This window comes from Macrobrachium rosenbergii, chromosome 55, assembly GCF_040412425.1.
Source record: "Macrobrachium rosenbergii isolate ZJJX-2024 chromosome 55, ASM4041242v1, whole genome shotgun sequence".
In the NCBI taxonomy this organism is placed as follows: Eukaryota; Metazoa; Arthropoda; class Malacostraca; order Decapoda; family Palaemonidae; genus Macrobrachium; species Macrobrachium rosenbergii.
This window is the reverse complement of record NC_089795.1, coordinates 76,725,341-76,746,645: the sequence shown is the minus strand read 5'-3', so window position 1 is coordinate 76,746,645 and position 21,305 is coordinate 76,725,341. Positions and strand designations below refer to the sequence as shown.

The 21,305-nt window shown below is 36.7% G+C and overlaps 1 protein-coding gene across 3 annotated transcripts in view; it reads left to right on the top strand.

The window, feature by feature from the left end:
- LOC136835461 (uncharacterized) overlaps window positions 1-21,305 on the top strand; it is a 486,122-nt gene that overhangs the window by 305,877 nt on the left and 158,940 nt on the right. For all 3 annotated transcript variants that reach the window (XM_067099020.1, XM_067099018.1, XM_067099019.1), the window contains one exon: window positions 4,473-4,511. In XM_067099020.1, coding sequence (XP_066955121.1) covers window positions 4,473-4,511 — 39 coding nt within the window. The remainder of the gene's footprint in view (window positions 1-4,472; window positions 4,512-21,305) is intronic.

The window sequence follows — 21,305 nt, the reverse complement described above, 5'->3', positions numbered from 1 at the left end:
ACAGGACAGTTTAGATAGATATAAAGTTTGTATGGCTTTCCTATTATAATACTATTTCGCTGAGTATAATTACCATACCCGATTGAAGTTATTCCCTTGTTTAGAATAAGCCCATTGTATATGATTTTTCTTGATTCAGCTAAGAACTAATTGTTGTAACAGGGACACTGAATGAGGATACAAATTCACTAACATATTTTAAATTACATAGTAAGATCAACACAAATAACTGAAATTTATGGATAAAATGTTTTATCTGTTCCCCTTCTATTACAACATTCAGAAATTTCGTACCCATCCAATACTTCCTTATTTAAACCCGTGGCCTTCAGACCTGGCAAAGTAAGTCTAGCCTTGATTGCCACAGTTGCAGCAGAAACTCTGGTTATGGCGACAGCTGTGACCTGATGAAGTCTGGGATGTCCCTGGACTTGCTCGATAAGTTTTGACTTTGGATTTTATTTGTAAGTGAACTTACACGTTTACTCGTTATCTTGATACTTTTCGTCTCAGTCCACAGGAGTTTGCGTGTGTAGGTCGTGAGTATTTGACGCAGTATTTGTACTAGTTTTGAGAAATGTTTAAGGGTAGAATTATTCGTTGCAGTTCTGTTGCTTTTGCGAATTTGAAAGGGTTGTTTGTCTTTGATGAAAAGACGAAACAAAGGAGTTTGGAAGATTGCACAGAAGCTACAGACAAATCCAAAATGTTCATTCCATAATTTTGTCTTTACGTTTTCTTGAAATAGTTAACAATTTTCCCCACGAAGTTTGATGTTTATTGTTCTTTGTTGAATATTATTAACTGGATATAACTTTTTTTTCATCTTTAAATTATGACTTATCAACCGGTGTTGGTATTGCTGTTACTTCTGTTGACCTTTGTCTGGAATTAGGCAGGATCAAAGTTAGAGAAACTGTCGGTGTAAATATAATTTATCTTGACAGAAATATTTAAATGACAGTAAAATAATTTAAGACAGTTTTCCTGGTGACCTAGAGACATATCCAGGAATATTGTTCAAAATATGAAAAGAAACTATGGAAATAAACAATGGTTCTGAGCATAATTGTGATTCATTTTCAAGGTTTTTATTGATGCTAATTTTTGCCAGAAAATTCAACCTTTTCATATTGTTTGTGATTATATCTATTGTGACAATTGTTTTTTGTAAATGCCCGGGTTATTACACATCCTAGCAGTAGCTTTAAGCTACAGCGCTCTGAGTATTTTTAGTGTTGCAATGTATTATTTATATACGAGTATATATATATATATATATATATATATATATATATATATATATATATATATATATATATATATATATATATATATATATATATATAATATATATATATGTGTGTGTGTGTGTATATGTATATATATTATATGTATACATACATATATATATACTGTATATATATATTCAATGATGCAGTATAATAGGAAACGAACTGATAAAAGGCTGTCTACGCAGATCAAATATATATGCTCTTATTTGTCTTTATCAAAGGGTCATTAATAAACTAAAATGCAAGCAACATAAAAGCCATTCGTTCGTGAATGAAGTGAAGTTTCTGAAGTGGCTTATTAGTAGCAAAGAGCGTTTTTGCAATATGGGTAATTCATGGTAATTGTTGCGCAATAGCTCCAATTATTCCCAGAGTAATGTTTGAGCCGACCGGTCCAAAAAGTTAAACCGTTACTTTAAGAATTATTTATTTAAATAACATGCTGTGTTTCCTATTTGCTGTTCCCAAAAGGCATTCTTTGTTTATTCTTGATCATACGGCAATTGTTATATGCAGATATTCCGCTCACTTATCTTTATAATGGTGCTAAATCATCCATGAAATTGTACGTGCGTAATTGCCTAACCAGGAACGAAGTCAAAAAGCACTGCAGCGCCAGTAGTCGCAGATTGTTGCAACACTCGCCGACTGTCTTTTGTATTAACTCATCGCGGTGTGCAAAGAGTAGCCAAATTTAGGGCCGGTCTTCGACAAAGGCAGTGTTGATGGATTCTCCCTTTTGTCGTTGACGCACCTGACTGTCAAAAGCGGAGGATTAGAGAACTCGCGGAAGTCTGAAGCAGGTATTTTCCGAACCGGAGATCAAAGCAAGAAGCGTGTTCAGAAAGGTCGAACCTGGCGTTTAGCATAGCAGCGTGTACGCATTACGTCATTATTTTCTGTTAGATGTCCGCTCAGTGAATGACGAGAAATAACACGAGCGGTAATTACGGAAAATGTCAATGAAGAGAGGTTAGTAAATTCGGGCAAACTGGAGGTTTAGGAGAAAGGCTGCAACTGTTGACAAAGACACCAAAAAATATTGGTATGATAAAAAAGACACCAAAAAAATATTGGTATGATAGGAGGGTATAGAATGTAACACCGTAGGACAGCGCAGTTGTGTTGTATTGAAAAATAAAATAAAATTAATATAATTACTATAGTTACTGGCAAGAGTCTAGGCATTTAAATGTGTTTGTTTTACCCGGTCAGCTGCAAAGGCAATCTGGGACGCAGTCTCCAAGTGTTTTGACAAGTGATACGCTATATGCAAGATACTGTTGCAGTCTATTTGCCTATCTTGTTTTGCTGCTGTTTATTTGTCCAGCGTTAAGTAGAGGCTTGAGTGTAGTAATGGAGAAGAACCTAAGACAGGCGCAGCCGCAGTGAAGAGAAATGATGATAATGACTGTTGGTGTTTAGATTGAGGAAAACTCACACCACTCTCTTCAAGGAACCTCTTAAAATAATGGCGATATATAGTTTGTAATTGATTTATCTGTGGGTGACAACCTAAAAGCGGCCGTTGAGAAAGTAGGATGTGAAAATGAAATAGAAAATTATTTTGCCAATGGTCTCCTTATACATAGTTAAGTTTTAACAGTTTGCGGCCAGAAGAATAAAAGTACGGGGGCTTCATCCATAGATTGTGATGTATTTTTTTTACGGTAATGTACATCTTATTGCATTATTTTGAAACAGCAACTGTTATATCCATGTTGTACCCATGCTTGGGATTTTGAGGTGGTTTAATCTGTTACTATTCATAATTCATAAGTTATTTACCGTCTTTTTATCTTTTTCTTACTAATTTTGAGTAGAACTTGCAAAGGCCTACGGGAATTGATGTAATCTGTAATCTAACTTCGTAAGAATAGACAATCAGTTTTTGATTAATTATGCAAAACTAAGAAAGATGGAGTTGAATTCAGGCTTTTTATATTAATTTCCTGCCTGCAAAAATGTGTTTCATTACAAACGTCATAGCTGACATATTACTTGGTATACATTTTCTCTGTGAGTCAGACTAAATCCATAAGTTTTTGCTTTCAGAGCAGGTCCATAGTACCATAGAACTCTTATCCATATTTTTTTTTTGGGGGGGGAGGGGGATAAGTTTTCTCGTAAATATATGGGTGCATAGGACATTTTTAAGCAATTCAAGTCGATTATACAAGAAAATTGATGTCTTTGGTACGTTTGTTTCCGCTCTATATCCCGTTAGGGGTTTATTTAATCTGCACAGATTTTTTGGTTTTGTAGTTTCTGTGACTTAGTATGCGAGTCTTTCACACGATTTGCATTGTTTTTTTTATAGTTTATAGTTCGCATTTTCTTTAATGGTTTAATTTTACTCTCATAGGTTATATATAAAACTTAGGATCCCAAGTCATCATAGGACAACGGCTATTTTACTTGACATTTGGTATCTATGCATAGTCATAGCCTTTTGCCACGTAGGGGGGTAGTGCCATCAGTGCATCTCACGCGATGCACTGTAGGCATCACTTCAGGTTCTTTGCAGCGTCCCTTCGGCCCCTACCTGCAACCCTGTTCATTCCTTTCACTGTACCTCCGTTCATATCCTCTTTCTTCCATCTTACTTTCCACCCTCTCCTGACAATTGTTTCATAGTGCAACTGCGAGTATTTCCTCCTGTTACACCTTTAAAACCTCCTGTACTCTCAATTTTCCTTTCGGCGCTGAACGACCTCATAGGTCCCAGCGCTTGGCATCAGGCCTAAATCTCATATTCCAACTCACAGCCTATTGCGAATAAGAAATATAAACTTTTCATCAACAGACTCCTCAGCATTTCGCAGTTGCATTTGCTTGAGGGCAATTTATCAGGTTTAGTAAAAGGGACCTTGGATCTTAATTGGTTCCTGTTTTCTTTTGTCAGACGTTGCATCGGGCGGCTTTTTATCTCAGCATTGGTTTTAATTGCGTTTGGGGAAGCTATTTGTCTCCTTGAAATTTCATTTAATTCAAAGGGCCTCTGCCCCCACTTGATATATATTTCCTTTTGCCCGTTTGTGCTGAAGCCACAAATTGTTTACTTAGTGTTGGTATTTTGTGAGATTTTTAGCTTACATATTTTCATTATTTTCCTGACGCAGGAAGACTAACAGAAATGTTCTTTGTTAACTAATGGCTATTTTTTATTCTTTCCAGGAGGATCCTCATCAGACCCCATCATTAAGCGCAAAAGAGGTACGTTCATTTAGAAATTGGTCATTACAGTCAGACAACCATACTCCGATGGGGAGGTCAGACGTTTGGCACCGTTCTGCTTTTGTTCCGTCTTCCCCAAAGTGCCGTTGACCATATTTTTGCAGAATGGATATCACAAAGGGCCAACAGCTTCTTTTTTCATCACCATAATTTTTTTTATTTCTTAGATCTCTGTGGATTTTTGTATTGGGAATTAAATAGCATCATTTACACGCGTGGATAACCTCTGGCAAAGTTGTTCTAGTCCCCAAAGCTCACCAGCGACTTAGTTTGTTGGTCGGATTACAATGTTTGTCATAAGAAGGTGACGAGCGTAACTTTTAGGTCTTTACTGTTGTTTAAATACGTGGTTTGTAATATCTCTATTTATTGTAGATCGTAGAGCTACAGTATGATATATAGTAATGGTTGAAAATTTCGTGCTTTCCATTCTCATCAATTGCATATTTCATTAGTTGCTTAGCATAATCGTTGTATCCCATTCCTGACAAAATGAAGTGAAACTTCTGGAGGGAGTTTTTGCTTGAGTGTCAATCAAACGTGCTGGTTAATTTGTGGAGTTATGCAGGGAAATATCCTGTTTATGTAATTCATTAAGTAATTGCTGTAACAGCAGCGTGAGAGGTTTCGTAGCGTCAAGATAGGCAAACATCAATACAAAAAATACTTACTTACAAATGTAGCATCGACAACATTTAATATTCATCCATCCTGTGTATTTTGGCGTGTTCAAATTTTATCATTGCTACGATATGAATATTTTTCTGGCCAAATACTGTATTTGAATATTTTAGTCGCCTCAGATGTGCATATCCAGTCGTAAAATTATTCCATTGCTAAAATAAAATCTTAATGATATTGTTTTCACGAGGACCTATAACGTTACTTTTGGAAATCATTAAGGAAATAACGAAAAATCATAAAGACAATTAAAGATGAAACTTGTGTTATTTCTTTCATGTGTAATTTAACTGTAGCCAGCGGTCGGACGTCCTATGAGAGAATTCCCTGAGCGGATGATTGCGAAAGGCCATCCCAAAAAAATATGCATAACAATATAGCACGTAAGTTTCATTATCAGATCTCCTGCATACTGGACTCAGTGAGGCTCTTTTGTTGAAAGCATTTTGTTGCATTTATGTTGTCTCATTCGTCACGCCAGAGGTGGGATTTAGCTGGTCACAAAAGGTAACCCTTTCATTCCAGTGGAATTTCCTGTTCGAAAAAAGAAGGGGTGGGGGGGCGGTCAAGCGTTCTCATTTGAAGACGATTTCGAAACTATTCTTATGATCGTAATAACATTTTTTTTCATTGACAATTTCGGCTAATCACATTATTCTGTTACTTGCTTAGCATAATCGTTGTATCCCATTCCTGGTAAAATGAAGTGAAACTTCTAAAGGAAGTTTTTGCTTGAGTGTCAATCAAACATGCTGGTTGATTTATGTCGTTATGCAGGGAAGTATCCAGTTTATTTAATTAATTCATTTAGTAATTGCTGTAATATATCAGTGTGAGAGGTTTCGTAGGGTCAAGATAGGCGAATATAACACGCTGCGAAGCAGCAGGCCAGTAGGGTACTATTCTCTCCTGCCACAGAGATTTCTATCTCCAAAGGCACCACCTGTCAGAGCAAAAACATGGTCGTTCATGAGGCGCGTGCTGGAAAATGCTTGATGGCTTTGAAGATTGAAGATAATTCTTAGTTTTTTAAACTGAAGAGAAATATGCAGAGAAATATGCAAGTAACCTAAAGTTCTCATAGTGTATATTTAAGAAGACAACATCGTCTGTTTTGCCTCAAGATTTTAGAAATTTTGGAGGATTACGTTAATTTATTCAGCCTTTCACTCGGTTAGTGCAGTATCTTGTCTTAGATCGCATTTTTAATTTTTATTTGTTGGTGTTGTGGCAATATTCTGAAAATACTTTCGGTATTTTCCTATTTGAAAAGTTATGCATTATTTTGTACCAGCCCCAGTTGTTCCCCTGTGCCTGGAATTTGAATAAACTTCCTCAGCTCGTGGATGTAAATTTGGGTACATTTTACTTTCTCAAGACACTCAAAATTGTTTTGACCCTCCTTGAGAGGGGTAATGTGTTAAAGTTGCCCTGGGACGAGTGATGTAGAATTGTTATACTATGGTCATTCATGCTAATCTTGAAGTCAAATATTAGCAAAGCACAAAAACACAAACACAAGCAGAGTTACCATGATTTAGCAAAATATTTTCATATTTTGCTACAGAATATTTATAGTAGCACAAATATGTTTCGGTTCAGTGGTTTCCTCTTTAAGAATCGTTTGAATTTGAAGTAGTTGTCTTACGAAAAATGCGAGTGAGTCAAACCACATTTATCATCACTATTTTTGGATTGTTACCAAACTCGCACTACTTAAGCATCTTCATCATCATCGTCATGCGTCCATTGCCTTATGACGTATAAAGGTCTTTCCACTTACCTCCAGCCTCCCATTATATTGCTCTCCTCCAGGTAGGTCTGGCTCTTCCAACTCTTCAGGCGCCCACCTGATACAATCACGTACTGCTCTCCCTGGGGTGATGCGAAGGACGTGAAAAAACCATCTCCAACTTCCCGTCATTATCATCTCCTCAGTCAAGAACTTAAGTAATTTTTCCTTTAGTATCGTCTCTTACTCTGACCTGTCATATGACCCAGATATTCATCTAAGGCCTCATCCTTAAATCGACTAAGTATTTGAGTTAGAGTTTCATTGCTGTACCATGATTCCTGTACCATGATTCCTGTACCATGATTCTTGTCTATATTAGCTGCACAGACCATACTAGTGATAAATAGTGGCACTAAATAAGACTTTTGTGAACAAGGGTATTTTGTGGTATTGTAATATTTTATAGCTAGTGAATAAATTACAATTACTTTAGCCGGTCAGTAAGCTGTTAACATTATGTACGTCAGTTAGTGTCAACATCAGTATCATTAAAAGCAGAACACGGTCATAAAAAGGACAGGAAGGGACAAGAGTATTTTCTAAGTAGGAATTTTTGATTACCCATTATACCATAGGGGCTGTTTGAAGGGTAGTAATAAGATCGCATGCCTTCACTTCCTACCTTTGACCACGGTCATTAAGGTAGGTAATAAATTGGCATCTATTATTATCGACTGAAACGAGTCTGTAATTGCGTCACTTGACATTTCGTAGTCGTATCATGAACTGGATAGAGATGGCGTTAATAGTCTTCAGCGACTGCTCACATACCAACGAGTCTATTTCTTAGAGTACGAATATTACTAATTAAGCGTGTTTTATATAAACCCATTAATAACACGCTGATGTTATCCACACGTGTCCAGATATGAAAGGCAAAGTAGATGGATTGTACGTCATACCCAAGCAAGGCTATTACAGTATCAGCCAAATGTCGACATAGAATAATAATCCGTTCATTTTTTATTTTTATATTTTTTTTTACACGGAAACGAATACGCTAAGGTATGATTGATTGATTGATTTCTCTGACGGACTTTCTGAAATGCACTCATTTAATTGTAAGAGAGGCACTTACCGATCTGTTTAAAGAAGAGCGCCCAAAAATCAATTGTTTTACTTGATATTCATGGAAGTCACGACTTAGAATGATTTATGAGGTAGAGTCCATACCCGAGCTGTTATTTTGTTAAGGCTGAGCCTTGAATATGAGATCAGACCGTCAAGAGAAAGAGTCCCGGTCCTCAGTCTTCAATGCTGTCATTGTGTAAAACGAGAAGGTGACTTAATAGTGCGTGACACTGGCGCTGTGCATTTTAAGTTTCTGTAGATCTTTTGGATTCTTGGATTTGCCCTCATGATGGAAAGCGGGGCCTTTTATGACAGGTCGTTAGTCTTATGTTGTCAGGGCCTCTTCCTTCATTGAAAGAAAAATCAGATATGTCGGTACTTGAGTGTTTGTGTGACTATAGGACATAATTTACTTTGAAGATTCATTTTTTTTTTTTTTACAGCATTATGAGGACGTTTTGTGCAGTGGTTAGCAACTTTATCTCTCTCTCTCTCTCTCTCTCTCTCTCTCTCTCTCTCTCTCATATCTATATACATGTATATAAGTAGTATATGTTTGTGTATATAAATGGGTTTATATATATATACATATGTATATATAGTGTGTGTGCGTGTATTTATATAATATATATACACACACATATATATATGTATTTATATATGTATATATATATAAATACACGGTATACTGTATATATATAATATGCTCTCCAAAGAGTGAACATTTATACTTCATACACAGAAGGGACTATATTGTGCTGTATATGCATGTATGCATGTATGTATGTACACGAATTTCGTATACTTTTGCCTAAGTCTATTAAGTTTTTTACCAGGCACGACTGCTCTGACGTTCCGTTCCGACTGTTAGAGAGCACATATTCATTAGACCTTCTGCTCAGATTTTACATTCCCTTCGCCATGGGACGTTTTGAAAGTCGTTCCAGGAGGCTGATTGTCACGGGGTTACAATTTCCGAAGCTTTGATGATCCAGGTTAATATTTAGAGGTCGAAAGCCGTTATCCACGTGGTGTATGAATCCAGCTTTTACTAGTTTCGCATGACCGAGAATTTTATCATCATCTCTCTACCATCTCTCTCTCTCTCACTCAGTCTTCATTTCTGTTCTCTGTTGGTTTTCCAGAATGCATATCATCATTTTGCCCTGTGCAATACTGACATCTATATTAAACCCCTTGTTCTGTTCTGCTGTCTGTGTATATCGAATTCTTTAGATTTGTTTTCCAGTCGTCAGTAAATCATTTACGGTTTTGTTATAATAAATAGGAATTGGTGCGTAGTCCAATCTTGCATCCACCCCAGTCACCATTCTCTACTATTGGCCAGGGTTGATGTTTACGGATCTTGTTATTAGCATCTGAAATTTACCAAAATGTCACCCATCCGAATGAAACAGAACTTTAAAAACTAAAGAAATATTCGGCTGTGCAACACCTAACTGACACTATCTGATGACGTGTAAATGTAGGAATTAACAATAGAAAAAATGCAGTGAAATTTTCACCCCATGAAATTGTAAATTGTCATGAAATGTGACCTCTGGAAGAATGCTGTGTGATTCATTGGAATCTTTATCCGCGAATTATCAGCCTTTTTTTCTCTCTCTCTCTTAGGTCAGGATATTTCGTTGTTAACCTTCGCCTGCATTCTTCCTTGGCTGAGTTCATAAAACGGAAATTAACCTTTCAATCTCAGATGTCGAATAATTTTTCCTGTTAGCCTAATGATAGTTCATTTTGGGCAAAGATCGCTATACCCATAGATTAAGGGGGAATAAAGACGTTAAAGTGCGTTTAAACCAATCACCTGCACCCTTACGTGCTTATTACAGGTAATTTATTCTGTGATGTCTGGTCTAGTATTTATAGCGTGAGAGGATACGAGAAGGGAACTATGATAAAGTGGGTGCTAAATAATCGTAAAGTGAATTGATAGAATCACTATCATCATCATCATCATCATCATCATCATCATCATCATCATAGCCTCTAAAGCAGTTCCGGGCAAAGCAAGCACCTCTGTAAAACTCCGAAACTCTTGTCTTTCCTGTTCTTTCAGTCACACAAATCTCCACTCATCGCCAGTCTCACGTCTCGCAGAATGTCTTAAGGAATATTTTTCATTCGTCATGCAGTATGCGATGACGTACATTTTAAGTCAATGAAAACCCATGACTGATGACGTTTTGTTGAATCATTCAGAATACCGTTTCGGTTTTTTTTTCTTAACCTTTTGTGAGATGTCACCCACGTTCACTTCAGAGGCAGTGCTGTGTCACTAGAGTTTACTTAGATAATCCGTTCTCTGTGTTCTTGTTGAATTCTGTTCCCCTGCACAGGAATTTTAGAATTTCCTGTCGATCTCGATTATCTTTCGTAAATTAATTTGCGTTTCTCACATGGTAGCGACACACTTGCAGGCGTGTAGGACGGATGTGTATGACATAGAAGGTCAACTAGGTCCACAAATAAATAAAAAAAAAAGAGAGGTATATATTGTATTTACGTTTTTGTGGGATTATGAAATCGCCCGCATTCAAAAACATTGATTTAAACATCATATATTTGCATTAATGTACAAAGTCCGAATCGCTTTGCATCATTGTTACGCCTCAACGTGATGAACTCTCATTAACACTTGATGGAATTCCAACCACCTGAAATTCGCGTGATGATATTTCGGATTTCAAATCATTACTGAAATCATAAAGACTATCATCAAAAACTGACGAATAATAGATTAATTTCCATACAGAGAAATAACAAAAAAAAAAAAAAAAAAATCTCATCAGCGGCAAAGAGCTCAGAGAAACTCATATAGATAAAACCCCGTCATTGGAGAATACAACCAGCTCGCAATCTGTTTGTCAAAGCTAAGGTTACCAAACCTCGATTTTTTTTCCCTCGACTTTTGCTTGTTAGCTTGCTGGCTCTCCGAAGACTTCTAACAGTGCAGAATTAATTTCGATATCACTTTGTGCTTGCTGCCGAATCGTGTTTGTTCGCAAACGTTTGCAAAAATAGTTTGCTGTAATTTTCTCTTGACATAAAAGCCAATATCTCTCTCTCTCTCTCTCTCTCTCTCTCTCTCTCTCTCTCTCTGATATTCCAGTGGAAAGCTACGCGTATTTCAGGGAACGCCATGTTTGTGATCCAGGTTTATCGTTCGTTGGGGATAGAAATCGCCTCTCCTGAATATTCCAGTATCAAAGTGTTATTTCTCATTTTTCATTCTCTCTTTTACGAGAATTTTTTTTTACGGGAAAATTCTTTATTGTTGATTTATCGCTGAAACCTGTTTTGCTTCTCTTGACCTAGATATTGAATTATATCGACTTTAGTTGGTTGCAGCCAGCAATGGAGAATTTCTGACAACGAAAAGGGTGGCATGTTCTGCAACCGCCCACTTGTAAGTAGGGAAGACGGAAATAGATTTATGTATGTATATATATATATATATATATATATATATATATATATATATATATATATATATACATTTATATATATATACATATTTATATAAATAATATATATAATATATATACATATATATATATATATATATATATATATATATATATATATATATATATATATATATATATTATATATATATATATACATATAGTTCACAAAATTCATGGCTTTCCTAGAAAAAGTACATATTAATTTACTTCTGTGAATCGTTGTTTTAATGCTTTGTCATTAGAACCGTTTCATGACAAAAGCACATAAACACACAACCCTTAATACTTATACTTACACATTACATTCAGAATTTACTCGGGCATCATATTGTACATCGGCATATTCCTCCAACCCCATAATTCATCATTTCCATCTGCCTACCTGTTCATTAGGCGCTCCTGAAGTCAAATAAAAATCCTAATCCAGAGACTATGACAGTAATGAAGTCTTTATTATATGTGAGTCAGCATAACTGCGTGTAGAAGAGACGTGGGAATGTCGTATAATGCAGTACCGCCCAACGCCTGAATGTTAAAGGACAGGATCTGATCCAATGTGGGTGTTTGGTGTCGTCCCCGCGTATTGTCCGAAGCGCGTAAATATGGAGTGTAATCTCCCACATGTCATACTGTATCCAGTTTAGAATTCCGCATTTCTGTTGAGAGGTTTTAGGGTGGGGCTTCAGTTTCTGTTGTCAGTGTCGTGGTCTTTTTTTGTGTGTAACGGTTATGCAGTTGAGGCGTATTCGGATGTGGTACGTAAAAATTAAGCTTACATTTCACTTTCTGCTGTGATCTCGGTGGATTTTAAGGGAGCCACTTCTTGTATATATATATATATATATATATATATATATATATATATATATATATATATATATATATATATATATATATATATATATATATATATATATTTTTTTTTTTTTTTTTTTTTTTTTGCAACTGAAGGAAATTTTTAGTTTCAGAATAAGCAGTGCCAACTTATCTGTGAATTACAAATAAAACTCACACTTGATTTGCAATTGTGATGCAACTCACGTGTTTTTGAAAGAGTCTGGAGTTTGAAGCATTTCATCAAGGTAAAATACTCTCATGTATCGGAATGTCATGGTTTAGTACAATACTTTAATTTCCTTCATTCACTGAGCAACCTTCATTGCGTTGACAGATAAATTATTCATCTGTTCATTACTATTTACAGGCTGATCCTCCCCTGGCCAAGTATGTACTCTTTTATTCATTCATTCACCAGTCCATTCTGTAAATTAGATGGGGATGTATCCCGAGTTGTTGTATACTTCCTCGTGAAATGAAATGAATTTGTCTTTACATTATTTTACATATGAAATTGATTGACTGGGAACTAAAACTGATTTCCCATTGACCCTCAGCCTTTGTCACAAGTCATGCATGGTTTTCTAACTTTTTTTTATTATCCCAAAGAAAGACGTTTTGATCTTATCGTTTTGTACGCCGTCTTTAGTCTCCAATTCTTTCAGAATAATTCCTTTCATGTCAGTCTACATGACACTTGGAACGTGCCCTGTGAAATTGATTTGGCAGCGTTATAGCTTTAAGATTAAGGCATGTCCACACGTGTGATGAAGCTTAATCTTTAACGAGTTAAACCTTTCCTCGCAGCACCGGTTCCTTGGCCATCAAATCAAGAGAGTAAATTAGGCTTTACATTTGCTGCTGCTTAAAACTTCTTTCAAGTCACTTCGGAACTGCTGTTCATTTCAGCTTCAAAGAGAGATTTATTGCCTAAGGTGAATTTGTATTATTCATGACTCTACTTCCCAGATGGATTTATAGGCTGCCCTTCTATTGGAAAACAGTTTTCCAATAGCGCCAGTAGTGTTTCTGAGTGTACTGAGAACTACCAATTTTTTATGCGTCCTCTGTTTTCTTGTAAGGCGTAACAAGTCCTCGCCACCCTTTAAAATCAGAGAGATCTTCAATACCTTTACTTGTCCATCCTCATGGAAACATTAATTGGTTGCTGGTTGTTAACTAAAAAGGAGTGTTTTAATGTTTTCAGTCACCTCTCAAAGTTTTACCTTCCAATATACGTGAAATATGAATAATTTTGCCTAACCAGTATTTTGGATCACTAGTCTAGGTTTGGCCAACCAGTGTGTACTTCTAAATTTCTTTTTGTCTAAGTGCATCTGAGCGTTCTTTTGGTTACAAGAAAATTGCAATATATATTTTAATTGTGCATCCAGTTCAAGATGGGAACCCAAAACCCCCCCTTTTACCGAGTTTGAAGACAGAGCCTCAGTTTCCCCTTGCACGTTCGACCACCTGACCCAATGTTCTGTTCACCATTTTTCTGTTGCTTTAATCTCTGAGAGCTATATTAGCCTATTGTTCCATGGCAGCCGATTTCCTAACGATAGGTCGCCAGGGAACGATGATGACACCGTTAGACTCTTTTGGTGTTTCTTAGGGGTCTGATCTCTGAAATTCTACTCATCTCCTTTTTCGTTATTTGTCTTTGTAGTCTGCTCTCCATCATGTATGCTTTTATTGATGCTTTAATTCTCCATCCTGTATGTTTTTACTACTTGCCCCTCAGCCGTCATTGGTGGTTCATACTCTGTCGCAAATTGCTCGCTCTTCTTTCAGTCGAGTTTAGAGATTGTAATCTAGTCAAATTTAATATCTCCAATACACCCTTGCTCTTTCTACGTTCGTTTAGCTTCATAGGTTTTGTCTTGTTGGTTATAATGTTATTATTAAGTTCATTTTCTCCTTTCTTTTCATCATCTGAATTTGCATGTTGTTTCAAGCTTGTCTCGGAGAGCTCTCACGATCTCGTTTCTGAAATATGTCTTTTCTGCCTCTCAGTTATGTAAACTTTGGACTCGCCTTATCCATTGCTATTTAAAAAAAAATACTCTCATATTTAGGTTCGTTCCGTCGTCTTCTTCAGTGGATTAAATCAAAGGCTTTCCAGGCAGTATGCTACTCTCTCCTCACTCTTGGTTTAACTCCTCTTTCAGTTATTTTAAAGCTTACAATAAATTTGACCACAAATCCATTAGAATAAAAGATACTGAAATTCATTTCTCTTGGGTATCCACTTAATAACCGCCAGACATCAAGTCTCGCATTTGTTGTTATGTAATCATAAGTGTGAGGCTTAGCGTGTTAAGTAACTTTTTATCTGTCCACCTCACCTTGCCCGGTGTTCTATAATTCTCTTAACCTCTAAAGAGGTAGCCCAATCGATTCCTTTGGAGTTTGATCTCTCTCTCTCTCTCTCTCTCTCTCTCTCTCTCTCTCTCTCTCTTTAAGTTTTTTCTTTTTAGATTGTGCTGAACGCATGCATTTAATTGATCGCTCCATTTGCATATGCTTAAAAGAGATTAATTCAAACCAGATGATATAATTCGAAATTATCGTTTCCAGGTGGTGTGAAGCGGATATCAAAACATGAACGCAAAGGGAACAGGAATAGGTTATTTTTCATGGGTTTATTTTGACCAGTATTGTACTGCATGGCTACTTTAATTCAAAAGTTAATCTGAAGGGATCTGTTCCAGTTGACCTGTCTAAAATGGGCATACACAGAAATACTGTACATACTGAGCGGGGTTTTTTATTTGTATCTAAATTTATACCTGGAAACTCGCATATTGTGGTCATTCAGTATTGGAGGAGAACATTTTCAATAATAAAGCCAGAGGGTTGAAATCAGGCTGTCATTATTTTCATTCCGCGGACTGACTTAAAATAAACTATTCTTTCTGTTAAGAATCATATTTTCTATCGGAAACAATAAAAATTTTTCAATACAAATTTTCCACCTTAAAACACTGTTTGTGCGTATGGAAACATATTTTACATCTTACATCGAGTAATTTTATTTTACCGCTTAGACAAAATAATGGAGCCCTTAATGGTACAGATACAAAAACAAATGTCCTTAAAATCATCTTAGTTAAAAAAAAAAAAAAAAAAAAAAAATAGCATGAACCTGCTGAAAATACATTCCAGCGTCGGTTCTAACTGGTAGAATGATTCTCAAATAACACATTACTCGGAATCATGTTCCTTTTATTCGCAGCCCTTGAAATGTGAGAAGGTCATGGTGCTGTTATCAGAGGGGACTGCTGCATTCTTATTTTCTAAGACGTTATAACTCGTTTTACGGGTCGTTTATCAGCGCCGGTATGAAGATTAAAAACGTTTAGCTTGGTTGTGATCGTATAACATTAAAACAGCATGCGGGTAGGCTTTGCTTGATACTTTTCTTCTTTAAACCTTTTCTTTCTCTAGTGGCGTCAGTGCACCTCATGCGGTGCACTGTAGGCATTACTTAAGGGTCTTTGCAGCGTCCCTTCGGCCCTTAGCTGCAACCCCTTTCATTCCTTTTACTGTACCTCCGTTCGCATTCTCTTTCTTCCATCGTACTTTCCACCCGCTCCAAACAATTGATTCATAGTTCAACTGCGTGGTTTTCCTCTTGCTATATCTTTCAAACCTTTCTACTGTCAGTTTCGGTTTCAGCGCTGAATGACCTCATAGGTCCCAGCGCTTGGCCTTTGGCCTAAATTATATTTTCCATTCTATTCTGTTCTACCTTTTCTTTCTCATGGCAATGATTTGTTTAAAAAGAAGCAAAGCAAAGCAATAGCAGCGAGACCGATGCCTCGAATGCTATCATTAACAAAAGCGGCATATATTTCTCAGGCAACCAAGGCAGGAAGATTGCATCCTGGGCTTTGAATGCAATCTGTTGTCTCCTCATCCTCCTCCCCGAGCAATCACTTGATTGCCTGCCCGTGAAACGCTTCATTATGCTCATTGTTCCGTTGCCATGAAATCTTGGTATCTGCCTGTCTGCCGTAAGTGTTGGTATGTTTGGGTGCGTGTGTAGTGTATTGATGTAATCCTCCATGCAATACTAGTGGTTAGAATCCTCCATTCACCGCCGAAAAGAGCCTGGTTTAATGACCGACCGAGTGACCGATGTACCTCTTTTGACCTGAGCAGCGAAGCACTGAATTACGTTCCTGGTAGGCAGTCGACTCTGGTGAGCCTTTTCCTGGCTGGAGAGCGACATGAGACTAGCGGCCTCATCACTTAATAGACTCTGAGAACCGGAAAGCTAACACGTGCTGGTGCCATCCTCTCTAACGGGAGTGGATCCGGAGGAAAAAAAAAAAAAAAAACGCAACACTCGCCGCCACACTTGATTTAATTGCTGGCATGGATAAACCCTCTGTACAGTAAAACTTCCCAAACACAAGCCGCTTCACACGCCAACACAGAAGGTTCGCCAGCAGCGCCATTCGCCTCCGTTTTGCAGGCATTCATTCCAGCAATAAAGTACGCGAAATTAGGAATGTATAATCGAGATTTCACCACAGATCCAAGTAAACGGTTCGGCCCACCATCCAAGGTGTTGTATCAGGTCGTTTTGATGTTATTGATGAGTTAGACCAAAGAACAATGGAAGTCAGTCCACGGTAAGAGCAAAACCTGTTTCTACCCGAGCGTCCCGGATTATAACGTCGGTATATGCCAGTATATACTCATTTGTTTACGATTACGAACTAGGCTGGTGATTAGTAGCAAAACATTTGATGTTGTGTATTTTTAAAAGATATTTAGGCCTTCTGTGCTACTATATCATCATTGCTGTCATTTAATGAAATTTCAAAAATCCTGAGCTGTGTATGGCAGTTCGTCGAACATGGAAAAACTAGGTGATATTTTAGTTTCACTTTCCCTACGGAGTTGGATACACTTAGCAAGAGAATGGACACTTTTAACCTTTGAACCTTGAGTTACATGTTAATTTTTGTTTCGGCATTGATTTAAATCCCCTAATAACTGATGACAAACGTAACAAGAACCTAGTCGCAGGCTGTCAGGGCTCTTGTAGACAATCAGTGTTCAAGTATGGTTTTGGAGTACACTTCGGATCCGTGTCGAGGTATCTATTAAGAGCGTGGTGATCATGGCTGTTTAGCAGGCGGGGTGTTGGCGTGGAACTTGCTTTCTGTTGGTACTGTTTATTTTTACATTTGGGAGTAGTACATCATAAGCTTTATATTTTTCAGTTCTGTTTTTGTAAATGTCACTTTTTACATACCATAGACACAGCCAGTCCCTGTATATATATATGCTGTAGAGTCAGCGCCTTTGTTCACCCTAAAGATTGTTTTAGCGTTAGAGTTTCACTGGCGGGGGATGCAGGCACTGGCAAAGCGTCCTATACTGCTGTAAACGAGCGCACGTGTGGTGTGGCTGGGACCCACTTTGGAGACCACGCAACTGTGACCTCTTTCTGATACTCTGGAAGCGGGTTGGAATCTTGCCACGGACGTCCGAATTTCTTTTTATTCTTACCTCTGGATCTCAGGCTTTGTAGTGACAAGCGTATCCAAAAAATGTGGAGAAATCGAGAAGCTAAGAGGGCATTGTGTTTATTACAATTACATATGTATCTGGTAAAAGTGACCAGTACCTTGCTGTGATATTCCGGATGCGAGTTCGAATGCTGCTACGGACGTCCGAATTTCATTGTGTTCTTCCCTTTGGATCTAAGGCTTTGTTGTGACAAGAACTATCCAAAAAAAGTGTAAAGAAATCAAGAAGTTAAGAGGCCATTGTGGTTATTACAATTACATATACAGTACTTTACATATACATTTATTGTAGATTTCAACTTCCTTGAGATTATTGTCTCATTCAAAAACCTCAGCTAATCACGAAATAACTTTCATATATCTGATCTACATAACGTTGTATGTATGAGTCCTACATTGCAGATCTTTCACCATAATCGTCTATTATTCAGCCCTTCCGATTGCCTCAAAACGACTTTTCTTTAGGCCTACTGTTCATCCTTTTTTATTATATAAAACATCGCCAGTTTTCATATTTTAACATCCTTTTAGAAACTTCGTATCTGTTGCCAAACATTGCAATACCTTTTACAGTTTATCAGTTAGTGTTCTTCAACAGATTTTTTGATGTATAAGAGGATTATAGCGCAATGATTCGGTTTTTATACATTTTCTTTTCATCTGAAAACTACTTCCTTCAAAAGAAGGTGACTTCAAGGAGAAAATTTCATTCACTCCCTCACTCACCTCCGAGCTGTACTCACATTCATAAATTTGTGTGTGATCAGCATGCAAGCGAATCATGACTAAACTGTTCGAGATAAAATTTTAAAGAGCTTGTCGTAAAAAGACTGAACTTCAACAGCAATAAGAGATTTCCCTTCCCGCGAGGTTTTAATTCAAATGTCAGACTTGGACGAGTTAACCAAAACCTGATTCCTTGTTATATGGCTCAGACAAAGACCACATATTAAGTTGACGCGGCCCCCACAACTATTTGTCAGCTTAACCCTCCGAAATTTAATAATACAGAGGACGGAAGGAACTTTGGGTATTAGCCGAAACTCCCGAGCCCTTAGGGCTAAGGAACATCATATTTGGAATTGCTCCCGAAGGGAGATTTAGGGTTACCGAAAATGATATATGGAATTGCTTAGGAAGGGAGATTTACTGTCAGTGTTTCTGTGCTGAAAAGCTTGAAGAGGGAGAATCTCCAAGGTATCTGTTGTCAAATACGCAGTGGGGTCTGTAATTCCTTTTTTTTTTATGCAAGGATCCGGTATTCCTTTTCGTACAGAATCTGTAGGAGGAAATTCGTTCCACTGAATTAGCCTAAAGGTCAAATGCCATTACTTCCTATTCCCTGAGGCTCTGCGCAGTCGACTGCTTAACTAAGGTATTCCTACAAAGGGCATCAAGTATGGTTATGGAATCTTGGTGTGCTAGACAGACAATTTATCAGTAGACATATATATATGTATATATACACGTATATGTATAATATTTATATATACACATTTATACACACACACACACACATATATATATATATATATATATATATATATATGTGTGTGTGTGTGTGTCTATGTATATATATATATATAAATTATATATATATATATATATATATATATATATATAAAATTGTGTGCAGTAAAAATTTTTGAAATATATAGGTGGTTGTGATTCTCCCTGATGTTATATAGACACGTAAAACATTTATTAAGTGTCAGTGTGCCTTTGCTGAGGCACGCATACGTAAGTATGTATATTTGCTTTTGTTTTTTTATATCATGAAGTTCAAAATAGATTAACAAGTTTAAAATAATGTAATAACTGTTTTCAGTAATGTGGGAGACATTGTCTAGTGCACGTGGAAGTCCGTGATGAAGAAAAAGGGTAGCATATGTCATCAAGAAATGTGTAATTGTCAAGAAATATAAAATGGAACCTGTCACATTAATTATACGCATAATCCCCACTTTTTCATTTGGTGTACCCTAGTCAGTGCCATGACTCGAAAATTATAATGAAGCATTTGCAGTATTGTAAAGGGAAGAGAGAGAGAGAGAGAGAGAGAGAGAGAGAGAGAGAGAGAGAGAGAGAGAGAGAGAGAGAGAGAGAGAGAATTTGTATGGTTCTATTCATACATTATACTAAACTCGCAGTTGGCAACGTTTATGAATTTTTGGTGTTTTAGGCTGTCGTCACGGCATCAGAGTTCAACTTTTTTTTTTATTTCTTCTTCTCTTCTGTCTACTTTGAATCACTTACGTGTAGTATAATTATGATGTGAACCTAACCTCTGACCTATGTCCGTTATTTCAGTTCAGTAGGAATTGAAATTTCCTTGTGAGAATTTGCCGACATTATATTATTTTGTCGGGATTATAGTCGCCCGTCGTCCAGGAAGCTTTTTCTTCCTGTTGTGTATTGTATGCATGTACTGGTATATTTACCTGCGTTGTGTTGAAAAGGGCTTGACAAAAGATTTTATGATTTTTTACGTCTTCATTACTATTCTTTTACCTATCATAAAATAGTCTATTTTTGTTTGGAAAATTACCTCAGATTATTTTGGACTGCTGCATTATGTATTGATGAAATAGTGTCCATAATATATATATATATATATATATATATATATATATATATATATATATATATATATATATATACATATATATATATGTGTGTGTGTGTGTGTAAGACTAAATAACTGACTAACTTTTTCTCGGTTTCTTACGTCCCATAGTAAAGACAAAATCTAGTTTAGTTACGAATACAGACGTGCTCATTTGGAGAAAACGGAGGTTCATCGTCATTTTGACAAAGAAACAATTTTATTTAACAAGGAATAATTTTACATTTCTAGAAGCTGCAGCGTAGAGAGTTAATACCTCAGCTGAAAGTGAATACGATGCTACTATTATAGAAACCCTTTCAGGTACCGTACTGCCCTTACATAAATGTTGGGCTGCCCTTTCGACGTAGATTCGACAGTAACACTGTTGCTTAAATCAGATGGCCGTTTTCTGTGTCCAAAGAAAAAGGGAGTTTTTTTTTTTTTTTTTTTGTTGATCTATTTGACTGTATGCAAAGTATGTTAACACTCATTACGGACCATTTGTGTTTTTCCCGATGGAAAACTAATTTAGCTTTTTGGTTCCGTGAAATTAAGATTTTTTTTTACTGTACATTGAAAAGTATAGAGATTTACCCAACTGGCGTTTTTTTCTGTTTTTTGTAAAGATTGCTGATTGCGTAAAGACTGCTGATTGCTTGGTGTTAGTCTTTTTCGTATTTCAAATAGTAGGGGTTCTTTTTGTACAGATTGGAGAATTGATAATGTGACTTCATTAGC